This window comes from Leptodactylus fuscus, chromosome 3 (genome assembly GCF_031893055.1).
Source record: "Leptodactylus fuscus isolate aLepFus1 chromosome 3, aLepFus1.hap2, whole genome shotgun sequence".
Taxonomy (NCBI): domain Eukaryota; kingdom Metazoa; phylum Chordata; class Amphibia; order Anura; family Leptodactylidae; genus Leptodactylus; species Leptodactylus fuscus.
The window spans coordinates 30,281,153-30,306,264 of NC_134267.1; the positions used below are offsets into that span (position 1 = coordinate 30,281,153).

General features: G+C 43.4%; 1 protein-coding gene across 2 annotated transcripts in view; it reads right to left on the bottom strand.

Annotated features, from left to right (window-relative positions):
- Nucleotides 1-9,617: 9,617 nt before the first annotated feature.
- The window catches only part of JAG1 (jagged canonical Notch ligand 1), a 33,651-nt gene continuing 18,156 nt past the window's right edge, over nucleotides 9,618-25,112 (bottom strand). For both annotated transcript variants that reach the window (XM_075267360.1, XM_075267361.1), the window contains 21 exons: nucleotides 24,740-24,870; nucleotides 24,374-24,493; nucleotides 23,687-23,800; nucleotides 23,489-23,602; nucleotides 21,794-21,907; nucleotides 21,304-21,350; nucleotides 20,468-20,641; nucleotides 19,842-19,992; nucleotides 19,032-19,196; nucleotides 18,824-18,937; nucleotides 18,462-18,575; nucleotides 18,260-18,373; nucleotides 17,398-17,514; nucleotides 16,935-16,962; nucleotides 15,880-15,965; nucleotides 13,456-13,569; nucleotides 12,588-12,697; nucleotides 11,620-11,859; nucleotides 11,292-11,423; nucleotides 10,955-11,102; nucleotides 9,618-10,378 (listed from right to left, as the gene is read on the bottom strand). In XM_075267360.1, coding sequence (XP_075123461.1) covers nucleotides 9,924-10,378; nucleotides 10,955-11,102; nucleotides 11,292-11,423; nucleotides 11,620-11,859; nucleotides 12,588-12,697; nucleotides 13,456-13,569; nucleotides 15,880-15,965; nucleotides 16,935-16,962; nucleotides 17,398-17,514; nucleotides 18,260-18,373; nucleotides 18,462-18,575; nucleotides 18,824-18,937; nucleotides 19,032-19,196; nucleotides 19,842-19,992; nucleotides 20,468-20,641; nucleotides 21,304-21,350; nucleotides 21,794-21,907; nucleotides 23,489-23,602; nucleotides 23,687-23,800; nucleotides 24,374-24,493; nucleotides 24,740-24,870 — 2,902 coding nt within the window. In that variant the 3' untranslated portion in view covers nucleotides 9,618-9,923. The remainder of the gene's footprint in view (nucleotides 10,379-10,954; nucleotides 11,103-11,291; nucleotides 11,424-11,619; nucleotides 11,860-12,587; nucleotides 12,698-13,455; nucleotides 13,570-15,879; nucleotides 15,966-16,934; nucleotides 16,963-17,397; nucleotides 17,515-18,259; nucleotides 18,374-18,461; nucleotides 18,576-18,823; nucleotides 18,938-19,031; nucleotides 19,197-19,841; nucleotides 19,993-20,467; nucleotides 20,642-21,303; nucleotides 21,351-21,793; nucleotides 21,908-23,488; nucleotides 23,603-23,686; nucleotides 23,801-24,373; nucleotides 24,494-24,739; nucleotides 24,871-25,112) is intronic.

Sequence of the window (25,112 nt, forward strand, 5' to 3'; positions counted from 1 at the left end):
CTGTGGGGACATGAATCTGGGGGCAGATGAAAGAGAGGACGGAATGACACTGGGGCAGATGAAGGAGGGGACGGCATGACACTGTGGGGACATGAATCTGGGGGCAGAAATGGAGGGACATGAATCTGGGGGCAGAGATGGAGGGGGGACATGAATCTGGGGGGACATGAATCTGGGGGCAGAGATGGAGGGGACATGAATCTGGGGGCAGAGATGGAGGGGGGACATGAATCTGGGGGCAGAGATGGAGGGGACATGAAACTGGGGGCAGAGATGTGGGGACATGAATCTGGGGGAGAGATAGAGGGGGGACATATAATTTACGGGTGACTGTAGGAGGATTATACTGTGTGCAGGCACATGAAAAATTAATGAGTGGGCGGAGTCAACACAAAAGTGGGCGGGGCTAAATTTGCTGCGGCGCGCTAAGCGCGCCACACATTTTGTCCCTCTTTTAGTTCTTCAAAAGTTGGGAGGTATGGAGATGGGGGGACATGAATCTGGGGGCAGAGATGGAGGGGACATGAATCTGGGGGCAGAGATGGAGGGGACATGAATCTGGGGGCAGATGAAGGGTGTATATGAAGCTAGGGGAGAGACGGAGGGGGACATATAATTTACGGGTGACTGTAGGAGGATTATACAGTGTGCGGGCAAATGGAAAATTAATGAGTGGGCGGAGTCAACATAACAGTGCGTGGGGCTAAATTTCCCGCGGCGCGCAAAGCAAAAATGGCAGGGGAGGGGGGGGGGGGCCCAGACACTTAGGCTGTATGGGGCCCCAAAATTCCTGATGGCGGCCCTGTGTGGAAGGCACACGGACCCCATTATAGTCTATGGGGTCCATGTGCTTTCACTGCTCACCACTTGCCAGTGCGTTTGGTATTCTGTTCAGGGGGGGTTCCCATGCGGACTCCCCGAACGGATTGCCAAACGCAGATGTGAATGAAGGTTCAGACACCTGAAATAAGGCCAATCTTTTTTATGTGTGTATTGGCCACAGGAACCAGATTCCCATACAATTCTTTTATATACCACCGTCAATTCGGCATACTGTCAGCTTTGTCGGTACGTGCCCGATATCCCTCCACTACTATCAGAGGAGCAGGCCTTACAGCCTGGCGTCATTGCTATTCACAGGACAGGGGATCCGTTGCAGATTGCTGTGTGTCCATGAACGTCATCCATTAAAGGGGATGTGTCAATATACCCTTAGACTGTCTGCCACTGTTTTAAAGCTGTGAGACAGTTGTTCAACATATCCAAGGACACTTATAGTGGGTTTTTTTTTAGGAAAGCCTGCCCTTGGGCTAAATCTTATGAACCTTAATTCAACTTGATCAGTAGTCACTGAATTTGCATATAACATGGCTACACAATAACCTTACTGGGATCATTACAATGTAAATGGACAGAGGGGTGTAGAAATGTGTTCAGATTCTCTTCTTCACACCAGTCTCATTGGTCTAGTCCAGGGGTAGGGAACGTTGGCTCTCCAGCTGTTACAAAACTACAACTCCCAGCATGCATTCTTACTCTGCTGTTCCTGGAACTCCCATGAAAGTGAATGGAGCATGCTGGGAGTTGTAGTTTAACATCAGCTGGAGAGCCAAGGTTCCCTACCCCTGGTCTAGTCCATTGGTAGTGATATTGACTATCTAGCAAGACGACGTATCTTCGAGGGATTCTCGATAGGTTCCTCCAGTTCACACCTTTAGATCAGAACAGTGTCTAAGACTTCTGATCTTGGGTACTATAGTACAACAATAAGCTATAGAGGCACCAGGTCTATTTCCAGTAGCTGGCCATTTGCTATTATTGTGCCTTGAGACCTGAATTTTATGACATGTTCCCACATCATGTAATTGCCTTTATTAGATGCTCAAACAACATTCCCAGACTATCCCTTTACCACTATAAAGCTATATAAATATATATTTTAATAAATGCTTTTATTGCAGCTATTATTAAGTGAAACACTGATCCTTCTTAGTTTAATGGGAAGCAAGTCTATTTCTGCTCAGGCCTGGTGAATCATGCTTGGACTAGAGGAGAAACACAAAGCGGCAGGGGGAGACTTATTGCATTTTCCTCCATTACTCAAGTGATTTTATTCCAAGTCTACAGCAAACTTTGAACTCTGAAATTCTCACAAAACCATTGAAGGAGAAGCAAAATAAACCACAGACCCCAGTGCTTGGTAGCCTAAGGTGGATGTGTAACCTAGAGATAAAAACAGGGCCACAAGGGCCTGGAGACTGTAACATCACTGATGGTTTCCTATTAGAGAAGAGCGAACACTGTTCGGATCAGCCGGTCCGAACAGCACGCTCCCATAGAAATAAATGGAAGCACCTGTGACGCTGACTTTGCCGGCAGCCGGCCGGCATCACAGGTGCTTCCATTCATTTCTATGGGTGCGTGCTGTTCGGACCGGCTGATCCGAACAGTGTTCGCTCATCTCTATTTCGTATCATCCAATGGACCAGGTCACGTCGTGCTAAATACAGCAACTGCAAAGTGGATACAAAAATTCTTCGTGGTCAATGCCCATTAAACATTGCTTGATGTTGCCCTAGAGGTTTTTGGTCTCCACTTGTCCCGTCCTTGCGTCAGATTACATAGCCAGTGTTAGTCAATAAGGCAATTTACTTATCTATCTGTAATAATGGATCTATTTCCATATGGAGTCCACATTACTCATTCCATAATCTACTTTTTGCATTTCTTAACTCACACAAGATGGCCCGCTCTTCACTCTTTAATCAACATGATGGAACCCATATGACGGCATTCTGCATGTCAGTCTCTCATCTCATCCTTTCTTGCTTTTATCTATACTGTATCTATCACACTGAGGCCATTGATAGTAACAATATCAATGAAGCTTCAGTAATTTGCCTTCTTTACTTGAGTCAATAGAGTTCTACATGTCACTTGTGCCGGCACCAGAAGCTCCTGTATGATGAAATTGTAGCTTTTCCACACACACGCTCCTATCACACTTACTGCTGATGATTAGACAGGCTTCTCGCACAGACATGTATAGCATTCACACATTACACCTTGACCTGTCCGCCGTGATTCTGCCTAAATCCTGGGAAAAACAGCATGGGGACGGCTTGCCAGTGGTCAGTTTAAAAACCCATTCATTTCAATGGGCTTTTAAAGCAAACCGCCAGGGTCCGAGTGCAGCCTCTCCGCTGTGAAACCGTTGTTTTGCATGGACACAAGGCCTGTGTGTCCGAATTTGTGTCTGTGCAAAAAAAAAAAACTGAGTTCATGGCAGAGAGGCTGCATATGGACACCGGCAGTTTATTGAAATGAATGGAAAGCCGTCTCCAAGCTGTTTTTCCTGGGATTTACGCGGAATCACGGCAGACAGGTCAAGGCGCAAGTGTGAATGCTGCATTATAACGAAGATGACAGCTCCGTCTCCCTGACCATGTATTCATAGTCTCACCTTTTTTATTACAATGTAGCGGGGAGGAAAATCCCACTATTCTCCAGCAGGCAGAGATGGTACTGGCTCTAACTGCCCATGTTGTGCTTATATTTTATTATCTCAACCAATTCTTCAGTACTGGAATCCGTTGAAAATTCCACCATGTGAAGATACCCTTAAAGCTTTTTTTCAGCGCTTTGTAATATTCTCACACCACCAAAATATATAATAACACATATCATACATCTTTATTGAAAATTCATAAAATATACATAAATATGCACATATAGTACGGTAGGTTTGATTGTAATATTCTGTAACATACTAATGTACAGTGAATGATCAGCAGGTACGTGGCTTAGTTTTATAGAGATCCATGGCGGCTCCTCGGGTGATCATGTGATCAGTAGATTGACCCACCGAGCCAACACCACAGCTGGAAGTTTCTATGTCGGTCTATGAAAACCTGGATGTCGCGCCCTCATAGGTTTATTGTACATAGAGACCAGCTGATGTGTGAATCGGCAGGTCCTTCTACAGATCACATGACCGGCCAGAAACCCGGGGAAGGGGCTCAGTATATTAGACCTTCAATACAAAATAGCACATTTTTAATAAAATCCCACACAGACTATTGCCAAAATATGAAGAACATGCCTGACAATATATTTAGTAGTATGACATTTTCAATACTTATTTATACTTTTTTTTTTGCTGGTTTCCACAGCCATGACTTGCAATCCGCTGGGGACAAGTCTCTGACCTGACATTGTGCAATAGGAAGGGTTCATGTGAATGCTTTCAGGAATGCAGCTCGGAGCAAAAGATCGTTATTTCCCCTAAAGCGTATGGAACTACATATAAAATGTATTGACTGCAGGTGACGTATCTGGCCGCCCCACATTACAGGCAGAGGTATGCATGCATTGTTAGAGAATACAAAGATTTTTTCCTCCATAATGGACATTTATTTCCTATCCACAGCCTGGGCCCTGGGATCACTGCAATCTCCATCAGTCCTGTAGACTTGCAATTGAGCAGCAGCAGCGCTAATGCTTGACCTCCAGATGTAACAACCGCCATAATCGCAGTACTTGGCCTCCTGCTGCTTTTTTGGGGGATTTTTTTTTTTATTGGAGTACTCCAGCAGGCAAGAGCTGATTTTCACTTACCCATCCCTGCACTTGTCCACGGTTAGGCTTCCATTGGTCGCCGAATATCACACCACTAACACTGAAGAGCGTTAAGGCGGGACGTTCAGGACATCATATGTGGCGCCCCCTGGAGGCTGCTGAGGAAAGGAACAGTCAGAGGTATTAGCTGTTGCCTGCTTGAGTAGTCCAGTAGGTAGTGGCCCTATCACGGAGGAAACTGTATAGGGGTATGTGACAGGGGGCTCTTACTATATGAGGACACTGTATACTGTATGGGGTCCAATATAGGAGGCTAATAAAGGGGCAATATATTGTGTGGGGGGCTCCCCAGCCAAAAGCTTGCTATGGGGCCTTGTATTTCCTAGTTACACCCCTGCCTCCCTTGCCATTGTGGTTGTGCAATATAGATGGAGGACTTGATCATGGGGGTCCTAGTGGTGACTGGACATTTATCATCTATCTTGTACATATATTCTGTTAGGGTATATGGCCATGACAATGGGTTAAGGAAGTCTCCTAACTGGGTCTACCATCTATTAGTGAGAGGGTTTCAGGAGCTTATCCTGTAAGGATCAGCTTGTTATTGGGGTATCTTCTATATAAAAAGGGGTTATGTAACAAAGACAGTCCATACATGAAAAATACATCACTATCATAATTAGAGATGAGCGAGTACTGTTGGGATCAGCCGATCCGAACAGCACGCTCGCATAGAAATGAATGGACGTAGCCGGCACGCGGGGGGTTAAGTGGCTGGCCGACGTCAAAGCGGAAGTACCAGGTGCATCCATTCATTTCTATGGAGCGTGCTGTTCGGATCGGCTGATCCGAACAGTACTCGCTCATCTCTAATCATAATGTGACATTAATATGATTTTGACTCCCCAAAACTATACTATATTATATATTTATATAACCTGCAATTTTCACTCTGACCACTAAGATTAATAATAGACACACACTTGCCAAATCTGTAGGTTTTCTTTGCAGCAGTCACCTTATTTGTTTCACAAATAGCATTACAATAAAAGATAACACCTCTACTGATAAACCTATTAACCCATCACTGCATCTATTACTGACTATAGATTATGTTACACCTCATCTAGAAAACACTTTCATAGACCTCCAATTTACTTCTGCCTATGGCCATGCCACTACTGTAAAGCATATCACTAAATGCTGTTAACGGAGCAAAGGAGAAGCTCAGGCAAGATGGCCTCCCCCATAATCACGTCCAGAAAATACAAAAAAATGGTACAATCGGAAAATAAAAGATTAGAGAAAAAAAATAAATCTGGTTTTAATATAATTAGCGACACATTCTAGGTTTTCTAGGATATTAGACCCCATGACATATCCTAGACTGCAACGTTCAAGGCAAAGACGTAAAGTTCAAGACATAAGAGAGTTAGACACATCTTTACACACAAATATACCCATTTTGGGCCGGAAACGCCGCGATTTGCCCGCAGTGGAAATGCTGCAGGAAAAATTGCAGCGTTTTACAGTATCTGCAAAGTTGACGGATACATGCAAATCCCATGCCCACTTTGCGTTTCAAACCACAGCGCAGACATGCTGCAATTTCCAAACCGGCGCGTTTTTGGAAATTGCAGCATGTCAATTATATCTACGGAGATGCCGGCGGCTTTCCCATAGATATAATGGTAACAAAGTCCGCAGAGGTAAACTCCGTGAATTTTCTGTGAAAACCACCGCAGTTTTTCCCGCAGCACTTTAGCGCTGTGTATCGTCCCATGAGGCCTTAGGTTTTTCATGTGTCACCAAGCATCTCCCAATTTACCCCCCATTGTCGATGTAAAGCTTCCTGGTATATTCTTGCTCCTCCCTGGTAGCCGCCACATATGGAGTCAGTGCTCGTACACAACACTCGCTCGTATCGGAGCACCATTATGATGTTGACATTTCCAAAACAATGTCACCCAGCCCTGTGTAAAAGTAATATGATCAAATAACCAAACATTCCCTTATGATGGCCGACCAGGCCCAGTGTTCAGCAGAGAAAAGTTAACCCATTCCTTGATCCGAGCTGTAACATGGCCAGGTGACCAACAGAGATGTCACTTCCTGAGAAGAAGAAAAAAAAAAGCAGCCATATTTGTAAAGTTCTGCACAACCCCTTTACCGATCCTAAAAAAAAAAAAAATCTAGAAAATAAAAATTTTTGTATCTAAAATTTAAATTAAGATTGAGATTATGTAGCAGATTACCTGAGCAGAGTATTCTAAGACAAACTGATTGCTATGGACCATACTGCCTGGAAACCATATGACCAAGCAGTGGCGTAACCAGTGTCTTGTGGACCGGGTGCAAACTTTCGTCTCGGCCCTCCCCCAGTGCCCCATCCCCCCAGTATTATGTGTCCCCCAGTATTACATGCCCACCAGGGTTGTTGTTCCCCTCCCCCCCAGTATTGTATGCCCAGCACTGGGGGGGCCCCCCACAGTATATGCCCACCAGTGCCCCCTACCCCACAGTATTACATGCCCACCAGTGTCGTTGCACCCCCCTCCCCCCACAGTATTGTATGCCCAGCAGTGGTCCCCCTCCCCCCAGTATTATATGCCCAGCATATCTACAGGGTATAATAATTGGAGGCCAGCTATGAGCTGGTGTACGGCCAGGCAGAAGATATGCATTTGATCATAAGTGAGGCGTTACCCTCTGATGTTACAGGAGATCAAGACTGGCACTGAAAACGCCAGGCCTCATAAAGATCCTCCATCTTATTCTTGTATTTAGGATGGCCGTGATGGCAGTTTTTCACTGGTGTGTGAATAAGGCCTAAGGGCTCCTTCACACGGGGTGGATTTTGGCGCTGAATCCATGTCATAATCCGCCCCCTCACAATAGCGGTCTATGTAGACCACGAGCTGCCCTTTCTTCAGGTGGATTCCATGGCCGATTCAGCCCCGGCGTCCGCCTCATGGCAGCACCCTCTGGACTAGGCCCATTCAGTTGGGCCTACTCCGGAGCAGGAAGCCGCGACCGTCAGAAGCCGCGCCGGCGCATTTTGGCCCTATTCTGACGCAGCTGCCCGTGTCAGAATCAGGACCAAAAGCTGCCATTCCACTTCCCATAGAGTACTCTCTAATCTGTAGCCATACGGCAAGTGTGTATATGTGTGCGCGTGCATGCAAGTTGTGTGAAATAAAAAAAAAATTTTTTTTTTTTTTTTTTTTTTTAGAAGAAAACTAGGGTCTATTCCCAAGTAGTGGATACTTCCGTAGCTCACAAAATGGATGCCACAGTTGTGTGCAGGTGGTAGATGCTAGTGCATTTAATACAGAACGAGATAGGTGATAACAAGCAGTGTGTGAACAAACGTGAAATCCAATGTCACAGGTTTTCATACAAAAAAATTTAATAAATATTACTTTCCAAAATTTGTAGCCTTGAACAACACATCAAAGAGGCAGGGTTTATATAACACTAATATCACAATACAGGGAATCTTCAGGATCTGTCTGGTTAATGAATTGGAGGTTAACCCTTTATGTTGCTGTGTACACAGTTTGTAACCATGGGATTGGGAGAAGAGTGAATTACACATCCCTGCAGTCATACAGGAGTCCACAGATGGAATGTTTTTTTGGGCAGGACACACCGGCAATTGGTTTTTGATGAGTGGTATTAGGATAATGCTAGAATACAGAAAGAAAAATCGTTATCCGACAACATGAAACTCAACATGGGGATTGAATTTTTGCTTTTTTTGGGATACGAGTAGCAAACCCCCATCTTCAGCGTAGGGGGGGGGGGGGTCTCCAAGATAAAACGCCTGTGTGTCTTATCGGTATGGAAGGCAATGTGTTTGGTGGAAAAGCAACAGTGATCGCTGGGTTTCTACTGTTCAAGTATTCAAAAACTAGCTTAACAGAATACTCTTAAGTATCAGTAGATTACAAAAAAAAAAAAAAAAATTAAAAAAAATATCTACAAGTGGTTCTTTAGTTACATTTTCAAGGTGGAAGAAAAAACAAAACTGAAAAAAAATAAAAATCAGAAATTTACAAAATAGAAGATTGCGGAGCTTCGAACTTCACACAATTTTTTTTTTTTTTTTTTTTAATTTTTTTTTTTTTTTTTTCTCTCCAACATGAACGCTGACATTCCTTGTACATGGATAGCTCTACACGGTTCCTTAGACTGCCTTGTAGCAGAATATCTGCCAGTCACACAATTTTTTGCCATATTTTTTTTTTGTTATTTTTCATATGAAAGCCAAAGCAGCAAAAGTTTTTTTTTTTTTCCTAAACTCTACCTCTGAAAACGGTTTCATTCTTAACTTACAAAAAAGTTTTGTTTTTTTTCTTTTAAGTGATGCTTTATAAAGGTATTTAACATCTGACAAATGTACAAAAAACAGCATTGAGGCATGTGCGCCCGTCCTATTCATAAAAAATAAAACTATTTTAGAACACCGTAAATTTTGGCATATAGTTAACATGTAACGAGAAAGGAATTCCAAAAATAACCAAAAAAAAACTGAAGCCACGAGCTTACAAAGCTATCAAAAACCTTCAACTCTAAACAAGTACATATAAATAAAAAGGAATGATATTTAAGGCTCTTGATTATTAAGTTAATAAATCAAATATACACAGTGATTAATAAAAAAAAAAAATAAAAAAATAAAAAAAAAAAAAAAAATATTTACAGGTCTATACAAAAAACTTCTACTGGACAATTCTTCATTTTACCAGCAACAGCTGACAGTCTCGCCCCCGCCCGCCCTCCCGCCAAAAAAATTCCCAACACAAAATACAATAAAAAAAAAATAAATAATAAACTTAAATTTCGATAGTTGCTGTGGTTCTGAGCTACAAAGGCACTTTCAAAAATACAGAACTAGTTGTACATTACTATAAAAACCAATATACAAAATAAAAAAAATTATATATAATAAATATAAATAAAAAAGGGATTATTCTACAGGCTGTATTATTAGGGACAAGAGTCAAAAAATGTGGAGGGTAAAAAAAAAATAAAAAAAATAAAAAAAACTAGCTAACTGCAAAGGCAATGCACGATTTTCTAAGAGGTTTCAGCTGCGTCTGAATTTACATTAGGGCACTTTTCACTAGTTTTGCATAGATGTGAAATGCAGCACTTGGTATTCCAGCCAACCACAGCAACTATCTTTGCCAGTGTAAGCCAGCTTGTCAAAACTTAAATTAACATAGGGATTCTAAGTAAATAATAGCCTTAGACTCAAATATTACACAACAGTTTAAGAACTAGAGACTCCCGAGCCCTTAACAGCAGACACCAGCTCTGCATGGCAGCGCCCCAGTCCGCTATACGATGTACTCCATCCGATTTAAGCTTTGTGCTGTTTCTAAGTCTCTGTTGTCCTGTTTATTTGTCCAGTTTGGCTGTTTTGTTGGAGTGCCATTAGGCGGCTTCTCATCTCTGTCTACCAGCGTGTACGCCGGCTGCTTGACGTATCGGCTCTTCTGCTGGTGTTTATCCATGTCGTCCTCTTCCACTTCTGAGTTGTGTGTCCTTATTTTTGCATTAATTTTTTTGTTTTCGTAGTCTTTGATGGGTACGCTGTTGGCTGCGTGCTTTTCGATGGGGTTTTTGATCTGGTTCAGTTGCTCCCTGACGTTGTTGGTCGTGTTGTCGTCAGAGGCCGTGTGGCTTTGGCTGTTTGGCTTTCTACGTTTCCAGATGCACCAGTAAAAGGCGGTTATCAGGCAACAAATCCAGGCCACCGTGAGAATGGAGCTGAGCAAGGGTACGAGGAAATCTAGTGGGAAGATAAGAGAGTGGTTAGCACATGTCTCAACACACGGTAGTAGATCAACCCAACCCAACACATCACCACATCCCCGCATATAGGTTAGGGCATCCTGAGTCTAAGGGAGTTGTCCCCTTGTAAATTGTTGCCTCCATTGTACAGCTAGATGATTTTGCATCCATATGGGCTCTTTGGAGCAATGTCCATGCCCTCATTGCTCCAAAAGAGGTAAGTGACAAACCCTTGTTTATATATACCAAAGACCGTGATATCTCAGCTATGGAGGCAACGATTCACTAGGGGAATGATTCAGGTCACCTCAACCCATCTAGATGTGGGGTTAAGTTGATAAACTGGACAGACTCTTCTTAAATGTGTCTGTCTGGCCATGCCCGGTCTAGTTATTAGGCTTTGTAGTCCACCAAGTGGGTCACATTTCAAGGCTCTCACCAGACTCCAGCCTAGGTCAAAATGGAACAATGCTGGTTGACCTGTCACTCTTCATATAGCAAATAGATGGCTATGGCTGCTGACTATAGAAGTCTAAAAACCACCTAATATAACCACTACTTCCATAACACTCACCAGTCCTGTTTTTGGTGTGTGTTTGGACTCGGACTTCTGCCACCGTTGAGATGATGGTGTTGTTTCCATCCCGCTTGCTAACAAGGTCTATGATCTTTTCCGTGATATCTTGAATCGTGCTCCTTCCATCTCTGGTTTCGTCAGCAGACTAAAGGGGAACAATATATATTTAGAATAAGTGGTGGTGGGCAAGACCATCTTTTGGAGCTTATACACCCTCACCCAGTTTCCTCTCATGTAGATATTCTAGCTGTAGGTTATAAAACTGTCCCGGGTTGATCCCACAACACCTCTCTACATATACCAGGCTGTATAATGCACCACATATCCTACTTACTATAGCAACGTGGATCTCATTGTTTGCCGAAGGAGATGGCTCGCAGGTAACGAAGATTGAATATTTGGCTGAAGCATTCTTCAAGATGTTCAGATTCCTCAGTTCATTGCAAATGCTTTCTGTAGTGAGGCCCTGATATACAAACACAACAAGTTAGTAACTAGTAACACAAGCAAGTCTACAGACCAATATGTGACAACCAGTGAACTATTGCATTTCTCAAACCATATTGGTATAAGGTATTGAGGTGACCAGACATTGGTTGGTGGAGATTACAAAGGATCTCCTTAATGTACCATTGGAAGTCTCAGATACAGGTCTCACTTACTGGGGACATGAGCTCCTTATTGAAGGTAAAAGTGATGTTCACACAGTTGTCGTCTTGATAACTTGCATTGGCATTACATTTGGTTTTCGCCGGCGGCTGATTGGAGGGCCAACATTCTCCAGCTCCAGTACACGGAGGGACGAAGCAATGGTTGTCCTTAATGGGGACACAAGATTGGCCGGCAGGACACTCGCCATGACCTTTACTGTGTAGATTACAGCGTTGAGGGCCACACAATACCTAAAAAATAAATAAATTGTAACGTAAGATAGGTATCCTGGGGCCGAGTTATCAAGACCAAAGTTTTCCATGCCAATCTTTATCATCACAGATTAGGCACATCCTCTGGGGTCTGTCCACCTAAACAGAAATGTACGCCAGCTCCTTGCTGACGTAGATTCCTGGTGTCTGGCATACGTGATTAATCTGACAGGGGACAAAGGTCTTGTGCCCAGCATGTCCAAGTCATGGGTGGAACCAAAAAAAAGTGCCAAAACAATTTGCCAAGTTTATTTTTCATGGCTTGTGCACTAGTTTTCTATTATACAAGCCATAATAATCCAGCCCCATCACTCGTACACGGTACTGACATGTACGTAATCTTATAATCCAGAATGAAGAATAATCCTAATACCCCGTCAGTGGAATTTCACAAGGCTAGAAGTCAAGTCTGAAATCTCTCCGCCATTACCAGAGAACTGTATATGGCTGGTACTGGATCACAAGACACAAACCTAGATCACAGGTAATAGACTATATAGCTTTTGAACTAGCAGCACAGTGCCAAACCTCACAAAAGTTGGGAAATTTATGTTCTGTCAAGCAAGGAAACATCTGAACAGACGTAACGCATCGTCTCCAAGGATGAATAATCCAGTGCGTGAAAATAAAGCACAGCGAGTCTTCAAAAAGCCAGCCGTGTGTACAGCATGCGTCTCATCAAAAGCAGCCGTCACTGTCCATCTTACCTTAGAGCAGGAAACCCTTCCATTTAGACATTGACATGTGTTGCAGTCATCGTTCCACTTGGCTCCATCTGACATAACATGGTCGTTGATTATACAAGGCCGTCCTGTAACTGCAGAATAGAGATGGTGAGCGCATAGGACATGGTACGTGACCAACTATCTACAGTACAATGGCATCCACTGACTGCAGATAAAACCCACTCCGCAACGCAAGACATGTGTCCTAAATGGCCAAGTAGAACCATATGGCTGCATTCCCAGCACTCCAATAGCCTAATGCAACCACTGGTCCCGCTGGGCTCATACAAGTCATCTGTTAAGCCCAACGCGTGCGACTACATGTACCAAGATCCATTCACTTCTCTGCCCCCTGCACACAACCCCGTTTCGGTGTAGAGACCACAAGTCTAAGCTGAAAAAGTCAGGGCTGGTTTTATTCCTGTCCTTTCTTATAACCTGGCTCATTCATGGAATTGTCTGGGTCTGTGGAAAACAAGGATAGCGAATGGATGTTCCGCTTTTTACGGACATGCACATGACAGTCATGTGCAAGGGGACTTAGTTTGGGGTCTATCATGGTGACCAATTCCTTTTCAAGGTCTTCCTAGATATTGAGTAGGGGCTCTGCCAACAGTCTACCATTTTTGTCAAGTTCCATCCCTGATGTTTTTCGTTCATTTCCAATCTTAGCCCAAGTGTGACTGATCAGAAGCTACACAATACACAAACTAGCTTTCTATGTACAATGGCAGATAATAGGCAAGGCCGCAGCCACATAACCACAAGTGAATGGTCACGTCAGATCCTACATACATCATGTGAACAGTTCTCAAGCTACAGATTCAGTGGATAAAGAGCAGGCTCTTACCTTCTTGACACTTTGGACCACTGCTACCAGGTGGGCAGATACAACGGTAGCTATTGATCTCATCTATACATGTAGCTCCGAAGGCACAAGGAGAAGACTGACACTCATTAATATCTAGAAGGAAAATACATTCTGTTTAGAGATTCATTCACTGAAGCGTCTTGTGCAACACTATGATCTGGCCTCTCATTATATTGCTAATATCATCAAGTACAGTAACCTTTGTAACAGCAATAAAAGCAGAGCAACGTATACAACTCTACGAGCATTGGCGCCAACACAAGAAGAGAAGTGGTGAAACTCAAAGATATTGTTAAGTGTTTAAGGGCAAAGGTAAAGCTGTGGTCTGACGGCTTCGCAATGGCAGATTTACTGTAATAAACCACATTAAGAACAATGAAGCAGTTTACTAGTGTTGTGAATAAAACTGCTCAAAAATATAGGATACAGGGCGAACCGCCCATTACTGTGGGGTGTATGTGCAGAACTTGCGGCCCACCCCCAGTAATAAAGTCCTAAAATAAAAGCATTTGGGATCTATGATGCAAAAACGGACTGACCCCTTTATAAGGAGTCTCCAGACTGGGCCACATCCTAAAAATGGTAAATTGCAAAATTGCCCAGTTCTATACATAAATTGCAATGCCTAAAACAGGGGCATAAATGTAGGCCGTGCATAGGCAGACACAAAGGAGTCTAGGGTATGAGGTTGTCCCGTCACATAGGATAGAACTGGTTCTATAAAAGGAATTGAAAGAGTTAAGAAATCCCATTTCAGATTTTGCATTGGGGCCCAGAATTTCAGCCAAGCAAGTGGTTTCCCTGTATTAGAGATAAAAGTATTGGGAAAAATTGGTAAAATCCAATATGGCCGTACACGAGTTGTCTCTTAGCAGTTTAGTTTCATAATCAGAAATCGGGCTAGCTGCTGTATAAAGGCATACAGAAACAAACACATGGGAAGCATCCAGTGTTGGAGATCATCATTCCAGGGGTCCACCCTATAGGAAATAGACCCTAACCCTTCCATTTGAGTTGCCTTCTGCTGGCTCCATTATTGTGTAACGGATCCTCTGGTACTTGGCGGGTCAGTCCCACCCTGGAGGACTCACTAATAATGACAACCCCATGACTAGCCCAAAATAGTGGATGCACTTTTACTGATTTCAGACAACTCATACAGCTCCAAATCTGAATCCATAGAGATGGTCAGAACCAGATGGAAATTCTAACTTTTAATTCCAGTAGGAAATCCTTTGTAAGACTGCGTACCCAGTATACACGAGGTTACCAGCTTTTACATAGAAAATGCTCATTCCAAAGCTAAAGGAAAGGATATTATACTGTAATAAAATGGAGCCAGTTCTCTTACAGAGTTGTCGGACTAGCCGTCTACCTCCTCCCCACCACCATCATCATCATCTTTCCCTTAGAAGTCCAATCTCTTCCTCTGATGAACAAACACAAAAGAACTTCCCTGCCTGTAAAACCCTGCACTCAGCACGCTGGCCGGAGCTTCTAACAAGCAGGGAGGGATGTAGTTATCCATACGCCAACTAGACCCCGCTTGGCTGCCACCCAAATCTGAGCAAGCCTATTCATAAATGGGTGTGTGAAAGGTTCCCAGCTGTATTATCACTGGTATGGCTTTCTACACGGAATCTGGTGTGAAATCTACAGGGCTAACATTTGTGACAGAATGCCATTGAAAATAAGGCTACAGAATGCCAGGCGGGATGGAAATTACAGTCTGTGCCATCCCCAGGCAGAACGATATGGAAGCAAGAAGAGGCTTAACCCCTTCTCTCCCAACCAAATTGTCAAATCTGACCTATTGATCAGTCTGACCTATAGAGGATTCGGAGAGAGGCACAAGGTATGCCGGGATATATAAAAGGGTACAAATGCAGCTATGGGGTCACCCTTCTGATCCTCTAGGAGACATAATGGCTCGGGATAAAAGGTACATTCAGCCATGTACGTATAATATAGCTTATAAAATTCATCTACATTATAACCCCTTACTACCCAGTACAGCCATATAATAAGGTATAAAGCTGGGTCCATATATGCGCTCGGTGAGCACTCTGGGATTCCGTTCCCCATTCCATTTTTCAGGTGGAAACCAGGTAGACCCTATTGTCTATGGAGTCTACAAGTGTCCGCAGGTAACCGTTGTATAAGCAGATTGGGTTTCCATTTTTTGGGCTCAAAGAATGGAAACCCAAGTGCTGGTGTGAACCTAGAGTAAGTGACTCGATTGCCTTAGGCGGCCCCCAAAAGGTCCACCCGTCACAAGGTAAAAGGGGCCCCATGATAGATTCTGCAGTCGGGCCCAGAAGCTTCAAACACTCCCATAACATAAAAGAGATCCTATACAGATGTATGGGGAGAACACTAGACCAGGACTAGGGCAATACTTACTAATTCGACAGTCAGGACCAGCAAATCCAGGAGCACATTCACACCGGTACCAGTTGTCTCCGTCTACACAGGTTCCGCTGTTGTAGCTGCAAGAACACAACGCAGACTTTAATCTCTTTGCTACAATAAACCATCACTGTTTATTTGCATCACGACGAGATATTTTATACACGTTCCCAAGTCCGAGCAGAATAGAGAAGCCCACGTCTTCCTTTTGTACATCTAAAGAATTTAATAGGTTCATAAAATATTCTTTACAACGCCGGCTTGTTCCCTTTACTAGGAAGTAGATGATCATGACTGTGTAAAAATACAGGCGGCCAGATGGGAAAGCGCAATTCCCCTAAGATTCGGCCTTTTTGATGGTTGTGATTCAGTATGCCAAGGCAGACATGGCTGGAATGGTGTAGAATCAGCCTGGCAGGGGTATACGGTTATACTATGGCTTAACAGGATCACATATCTGACACTACAAGCAATGACGGACTGGGGTTCTTGGCCCACTAGATAAAAGGATTCTTGGGACAACTCCTCTGACGGGGGTCAGCAACCTTTGGCACTCCAGCTGCTGTGGAACTACAACTCCCAACATGCTCCATTCGCTTCCAAGAACAGCAAAGCAAGTATGCATGCTAGGAGTTCTAGTTCTACAAAAAGGTTGCCTACCACTGCCCCAAAAATAGATCACAACACCCTTCAAATTTAGGACTTTTTTGCTGGACTATTATTGCATTAGAGCTTGAGCCCACCGGACCTGGTGGTCCAGTTCAACATGGTCTACGGCGATTGCATAGGACAAGTGGAATGGCGGCCATATAGACCTTGCAATCCATTGCCTGCTCCTTTCATAGGTGCCACAGTTGAAAAGGGCAAGCAGGGAAAGCCCTCCTACCCCGTACGGTGGGTGGCCAGAGGTTGGACTCCTTTAGACAATGCAAATTATGCAATGACATGAAAAAAATACTGCCTATTGCTTTGAACTATAGACAAGAGGGCATCTTGGGCGGATTATATATAGACTGTCAGAGTAGGTATTTGTTTGCAGTTGCACTTACCATGGATGTGGGTTGCAGTCGTTGGTATCTAAAAACCAAAGCAAAAGCATAAATTAAACAAAGGCTGCAAAACTATAATTCACTCCAAACAAAAGTCAATCATGGCGTAATTATATGTATTATAAGAAAATCCTGCAAACACAGGAAGAGCCCCTTATATGTAAAGAGGAAGAAAAGGCACAGGATAAAAGCGAACCGGGGGAAGCAGACAACTTGTATAGGAAAACGCAGGGCAACATCTGTCTCTGGTTATCTCCAGCACAACTTTCTCATGCCCAGGTTGAGCCTCTGTTACTTAAAGTTACAGCACGACATGATTCAGGTGATGCTGAAGTCCACATCAAATGCTTCCCACTTCTGGTTTCAATTTAAGGTGCACGGGGTGACAGGATGAGCGAAAAGGTCTCCGCGCGGTGCCCCCTTCCCCCCCTCCATTGCAGCCCAGCACTTAAAACAAACTTACTTTGAGAGCACGTCGGACCTTCCCAGCCTTCTTTGCAAACACAAGTGAAAGAGTCCCCACGGACTATGCAAGTTCCACCATTGAAGCAAGGATTTGGCAAACAGCTGCTGTTTCTTGCTATGAGGAAAACAGTGCAAAGTAAGCATGAAACCGAGCATGAAACAGAGAGGTCTTTAGAGCAAACAGGATGTTTCCCTGTTACTTATTCTCTACACATTGCAAGCTACAAATGCCTGCCATCTGCTGAGCCCGTACCCCTGCAAATCCCAACCTGTGAAGATTACAAGTCATACTGAGCACCGTGAGAGCCTGACATCTACTAATAGTTACAGGACTACTTTATTCCCGAGCCAGGAGGTCACTGCTCCCCATTTCCTTCCTGTTATTAAGGTCCGGAAAACAAACAAAAAAACCTGACCATTACAGACTTATTAGGGCCAACTATTCTGCTACTGGCAACTTCTATAGACATAGAGGGCCTACAACACTTTGTACACTGTAGACATCAGACGACAGCTTTTCCTCCAAACCCACCATGTTCTTGTTGACTATGGCTTAGTGTTCTCACCCCAATCACCTATGGTGGCGGCCTTTCTCCTATGAGAACTACAGCATCAGGATAGTTGAAATTATACAGTCCAAGCCTTCTTTGCCCCTCAACATCCACCCGTAAAGGAAGTCCAGACACCTTCATACACATTAGATGTCCTACCAGTTGGCCACGATAACCTGCCAAGCCATTACGTTAGAACCTACACTGGGGTTCTCTAAATGGGCATTTCATGACCACCAGTGATCTGCTTTGACATACCAGTTTCACAGGCCTAGTATATGATCAACCAAGTTGTCCCGATGAACTTACCAATGTTACAAGTGGTTCCCTCCCATCCTGGTGAACACATGCACTTAAAGGTATCGCCCTCGTCATAGCAAGTCCCACCATTGTTGCAGGTGGACTCGTCGCACTGACTGTCTTCTGTACAAGGGGGGAAAAAAAGAAAACAGTTTTAGATTCAGCACTCAAAAAGATCAACATTTATCCTCAATTACAAGCACACACTTACGGGAGTGGCACGTCTTTCCTTTCCACCCATTCTTGCATTCACAGTAGAAATCATTAACCAAGTCTCGACAAGTACCTCCATTGTGACAAGAATTTTTACTGCAGTTATTTATGTCTAAAAACAAGAGCAACAGATATAGCACATGGTTAACACAAGAGGATCATGGACGTCAGGCTGTCAGGGAGCAGCAACACATCAAGCCTCGCCAGTCTATGGATGAAGCCCCCACCACCTTGGCTATACAACCTGAACACAACCATGGATAGGATCAATCAATGCTTGAGGGCAATACCCATAAGTCTTCCCTGGCTGTGCCAAATTCAGAGTTAACGGGGAACAAAGAATTAATTTAATGTACTCACTTATTTCGCAGTAGGTTCCTTCCCATCCTTCGCTACAAATGCACTTGTAGGAGTTCACCCCATCAATGCAGGTCCCACTGTTTTTACAAGGGTTGCTTTCACAGTCATTGATATCTGTAATAGAAAAAAAAACCCATATATTATATACTGTAAAACAAATTTGGACCTGTCCATAAAGTGGTCTCTCCCATTATTGGGGTGCACTTACTTTCGTGACAATAAGTGCCGGTGAAGCCCTTGTTACATTCGCAGGTGAATTTGCCACCAGCCTGGCTCTTGCATTTGCCGTGTGGTCCGCATACATTGGAAGAGATGTACCGCACGCCTTCTGGGGTGCTGTTAGAGGCCACCGCGACCGTGCAGCTGTCAATCACTTGAAAAGAGGAAGGGAAATGTGAGTATTTTGTGACAATTATTTTTTAGCACTTTTACAAAAAAACAAATAAATTTATGAGAAGAGATCTATTATAATCTATATTATACGTATCCCACCCTGTCCATGATTAGGTCAATGCAGTATCAGTGGGGTCAGCCAAACTTACTAATGTAACATATGGAGAACAGCTGACCATCGTCATGCGTTCCAGTCGCAACATGACTCTAGAGTCATGTGATCAAATCCTGAGCATTTTCGATCATACTGTATATTTTTGCCCAATATTTACATGACGGGCGGGGGGACTGGGGTCTTAAAAAAAAAAAAAAAAAAAAATCTACAAAATGCAGGTGTTACTGCTCATACAATACAGCCTTTAGAGTCCAGAGGCTTAAAAAAAATTTTTTAGAAAATTTATTCCCCAATTTTTTTATTTTTTTTTTAAATCCCAAAACGCAATAGGTCAAAGCCCTTAATTGGCCCCTGGAGCAACCATTCCAACATCCTAAGGATTGAACCCCCCAGACACAGCTGGATTTTATCATCCCACTGTGAGGGTCATGACCATTTACGCGGTTGTTGCACACAAGTGATGGAGCGGTTGGTGGGAGCCCGTGATACAACAATGACTGGCACGCATACCTTCACAGGGAGTCGTGCGACAGTGATCTTTTAGCTGTGAACAGTTCTTCCCCTCGTAGTCCTCGGAGCAGTTACACAAGTAATCCGTGGCGAGATTAAAGCACTGGGCTCCATTCTGGCATGGGTTGGGCGCGCAATAATCTATGTCCAACTGTAAATGGTGAAGGGGAAGCAAAAACAAAGGTTTTATTATGACCCTATTCAATGCTAAAGCGAGCAGACACTCTGGAATCTGACCTTTTCATCTAGCTGCCTCCATTAATTTTACTTAAAGCAGAATGTACAGCCCTGGTTCGCCGAGATCCGAGCAGACAGATCGTGGATATAAAGCAGTCACCAAAGGCCAGCAGAGAACGTACAAGAAAACTCCTAACACGCAAACATTTGCGATCTGTTTAACTGAATGGATCCGATTTCTCTTACTCATTCCACCCCCCCCCCCCCCCCCCCCAACTAACACTTTATTGGCAGACAGCTGTAAGGAGTATGACTATATAGCAAGCCTGGCTGAACATAAGGTATGTAGTGTACAAATCATTAGAAAAGGAGAGAGGAGGAGGAGGAGGAGGAAGAAAAAAAATTGGCCTACAACCATTCCTTAAGGTTTGCATTTCACCGGCGCTCACCTGACAGAGGTTTCCAGAGAAACCAGCAGGACACAGACATTGAAAGCCATTGATTTCATCCTGGCAGTGACCCCCATTCAGGCAAGGGTTGCTGGCACATTCATTGATGTCTTTCTCACAGCGCTCCCCTGCATAGCCGGCTGGACAGATACAGCGGAATCCATTAACCAAGTCCTGCAATTGAAACAAAAGGAAGGCTGTTTACTTAGATCCAACAATAACACTTGTCCCAAAAGAAAATCCCGACACAAAAAAAAATCCCTAAATGAATGTAGTAGATTATGGTTTTCCGTCACAAAGCGCCAGGGTCCCACAATAAAAACAAACACGGGCGTAGACGCACAATGAGCTCTTACGATGGCCGTACGTGCACGGATTTTTTTCGCCTATTGAAATGAGTATTTGTCTGGTTTGCCAGGCATAGGGATAAATGGAGGGAAAATTTATTCAGAATTGGGTTTTTAGAAATTAAGTTATAGTAAGTTTGTTGGTCCACGGGAGACCCTGCCCCTCCTGCTAAACCCTTGCCCACCCTGAGAAGGGCAATATTCTAGCATGCAGCGTATAATATATCCCCTCTACATGTGTATACAAGAAATAATGGCGACCATGGCAGACAGGATTCGTTTTAGGCTACGACCACTAGGGGCAGCTCCGCTGTGGGATGTCTGCCATGAATGTCCAAAGCGGACAAGGACATGCGAAAAATTAGGTCTTTGCATATCATATAGTAATATAAATTTATATAATCAGTGCCCTAACCTCTCTGAATGATATATGATATAGATAGATAGATACGCACACACGTAAGTGTAACTGATGAGATAAAGACATACCCTGCAGGTTCCTCCATTTTGGCACTGGTCAATACAGTCATTGATATCTAAAAAAGAAAAATACATTTTTTTTTTTTTTTTTTTTTTTTTTTTTACACAATAGTACTTGAACCCAGGGCTCGCCACGCACACTTCAGCTGATGGCGACAGAATGTAAATCTGTATTACAGGAGCTAGATATGCTTTTGTTGAATTTCCTGCGTCCTTTCCTTTAGATAAGGTTATTCTTAAGGGTGGGACCTTGAAGTAATTCTTCCATAAGCTTTCTAGACTTCACATCATTGTTTCAGCCATGTTATCAGAATATGCCCCTACTACAGACTAATACGCTTTGATAAAATTGTATATTTTCTTTCCAGGCTGACAACTCCCTTTTTCCTTATATTATATTAGCCAATGTATATTTTCATCTTGGGTTCATAAACTAGTTCGAGGTTACTTTGTCCCTTGGGAGACAGGAAGACGTGAAGGACATGTCAATGGCACTTACTGATGTCGCAGTTCTGACCCATCCAGCCGGGGATGCAGTCGCAGTAATAACTACCGATCAGGTTCTTGCAGGAGTTTGCGTTCACGCAGGGTTTAACTTCACACTCGTTTGCATCTGAAAAGGGAACCAAAGATTTTTTTTTAGCATGGCTTTCCAGCTAGAAGGATATCCATATGGCATAGGTCAACCTTGCAGCGCTGGAGTCCTGGGTTCGAATCCTGCCAGGAACAACATCTGCAAGGAGTTTGTATGTTCTCCCTGTGTTTGCATGGATTTCCTCCCATTCTACAAAGACATACTTGAATGAGAAAAAAAAAAAAAATTATCCCACAAGTGTGTCCAACCTGTGTGTCTATTTTTTTCTCATTCAAGTATGTCTTTGTAGAATGGGAGGAAATCCATGCAAACACAGGAAGAACATACAAACTCCTTGCATATGTTGTTCCTGGCGGGATTCGAACCCAGGACTCAGTGCTGCAAAGCTGCAGTGCTAACCACTGAGCCACCATGTTGTCCCTTCTGGGATCATTTTCTAACATGTTTAAAAACTAGGTGTGAACATAGCCTTATCCATACACCTAGTAGTGCGAGCAGAGGGGCAAAATCAGTCCCTATAAGGATAACTAGGAACAGTAGAAAGTCAGACATGACCCATATTTTTTCTATTAGCGTATAGAATATACACAACATCGAGGAACGGAAAAGCTTTGGAGGTTTATTTTCCCAGACTCGGACATCTATAGAGACTCCGGTAATCCTGCCGGCTTATTAAGTTCCGCTTTCCTAATTTTCCATAAATATATACAAGTCTAACCTCTGAACTTTCTTTGTACCACCATTCCCTAAACCTCGGATAAAACAACAGCCCAGTCCATTTGCCTGTAAGGTGAGATTTGTAGACAAAAAAAAAAAAAAAAATCCCCCCCCTTAATTTAATGGTATTTGCCCAATTGCTCATTAAGAACAGTAAGAGGCAATTGACCATTTCAGGGGGGAGGGGGGGTTCACTATTGTCAGGCAGATTAGAGAGCTTCATAAAGGGAATGTAGACAACTCATTCTTCATGAGATCATACACATTTTGGAACCCAGCTGTAAAGTCCTAGGTCTGTGGGAGTTGACACGGCTGAAAAGATACAGGAACTTTCCCACAGGACCAAGCAGGGGAGAACGTAGGCTCGTGCTAAATGCTTTTCCAGAGTACACCACTTAGGTTAAGCATAGTCATTTATTTATGGTTAATGCTGTAACCGAGCCCTAAGATGCGAGCGGTGCTCACTAAACTAGAACATGGAGAATTCCTGCTCAAAGTAAACTAACGTACGGTAATGGAAGAACTCAAACTAGATCCAAAGAGTAGACCGTAGAAACCAGATTTACTTCTTCACTAGTGTCAATAGCCATTTCTGCCGATCCCATAAACTGAGGAGCACACGTGTTTGGAATGGGAAGAGTTGAGAACAAAAGGATGGGACATGTTGAAATCCAACAGCCCAATCCTTATCTCCTGACAGATGCCAGGAGACTCCGACACATTAGAGGGTTGGCAGTCTAATCTAGAGGCCACGGATATAGTAATCATTTATAGGAGACACTAACCACTAGGTATGTTGGCTGCCATATATACCCCCCATACAGTCAAAGAATAAAAGAGGTGTTACATAAAAATATGCAAACACACCACTTAAGGCTTTACCTATTTGGCAGGTTTTTCCAGTCCATTGGGATGGGCAAACGCACTTAAAGCCATCTACCAGATCTTGGCAGGTTCCACCATGCCCACATGGATTCGGGGCACAATCATCTATGTCTACAATGAAACAAAAATAAGTTACACAATGGCGGTCATAGAATGGATGACATGGATAGTTACTAGATCATATGTAATACATACTGATGGAGCATGTGGGGCCGCTCCACCCCGGGGCGCAGTTGCATTCAAATCCCCCAAACGTCTCCAAGCAGTTTCCACCATTGTGGCAAGGGTCAGAGAGACAGGCGTGTTCAGCTGTAAGAAGAACAAAATAAAAATATATATATTTATTATTAAAACAAATTATATATATTATATACATTTTATTTCTACCCTGTACAGAGACCACCTTGGTCTGCAAGATGTGACCAGCGCTAATACCGCTATATCTTATTCTCATTAACAGTGCTTGGTTTAACACGACTTCAAACAAGAAGGAAATAATCTTTCATGCTAAGCTGACCCGATCAATGTGCCATAGCTTAGATCAGTGGAGTCTGAGCCAGGACGTACGGAGTTTCCCATAGCTTCAGGAGAAGACGTCGCACACAAACCGAAGAAAATTAGCAACAGCTTAAAGGAGTTGTCCAGGATTAGCAAAAAAAAAAAAAAAAAAAGGTCTGTGTTCCTCCTGCCTACAACTGCAATCTACACATTGCATCCAGCGCTGCAGTCCATTCCATTATGTAAAGCTGCAATACCAGATACAACCTGAGCACAAGAGTGGTGCTGTTTCTTAAAGACAAATGGCTAAATCTGGACATCCTCTGTAGCCTATTTATGAACATCACTGTACAGTTCAATTAAAAATTTAAATAAAATTTTTACCGATTTCACAATTCCGTCCCGAATACCCCTCTGGACAGGAACACTCGTACTTGTCCGGGCCGGTATTGCTGCAAGTGCCTCCATTCAGGCAGGGCTGGTAGGTCCCACAGGAGTTTAAATCTGCCAATAAAGATGGCACGCATGGGTCAGGGATGAACATTGTGGGATAGTGCACCGTCAGGCGGTATTTTGACGGCAGACAAAGATTTATTCATGCACTGGAAGGACTAATATTAATGTCTACGGGCTCTGCAGCTGTTCCTCCAAGGTCGGAATGCAATTTAACCGAAAAACACACACACAACTTGCATAAAAAGCAAAAGGCTTGACTGGGAGAATGCGGAGTTTGCTGTATGATTAGCATACCTTTGTTACAGAGCTGACCACCCCAATTCGTTTCACACAGACACTGCCATGGTTCAATGCAAGTGCCATGGACACATCCTGGGTGAGGAATGCACTTGTCACAGTACTGTCCCTGCCATCCATATTGGCATCTAGGTTGGGAAAGAAAATAGACAAAAGGTTTATACAATTTGCCTTCAGTGCACAGGAATCCTTCCCGCTTGCATAAAAATGTATTGCATTCCTAGCGGGTGTTTTTGGTGCTCTCTTGTAAACAAATACTAGTATTTTTTGCCAAGGTCTGGAAGCCAATTTTTTTTTTTTTCCACCCCTACAAAAGAATAACTGTTCTGGGAGACCCTGCATGGTGCCATTGAACACAATAATACTCTAT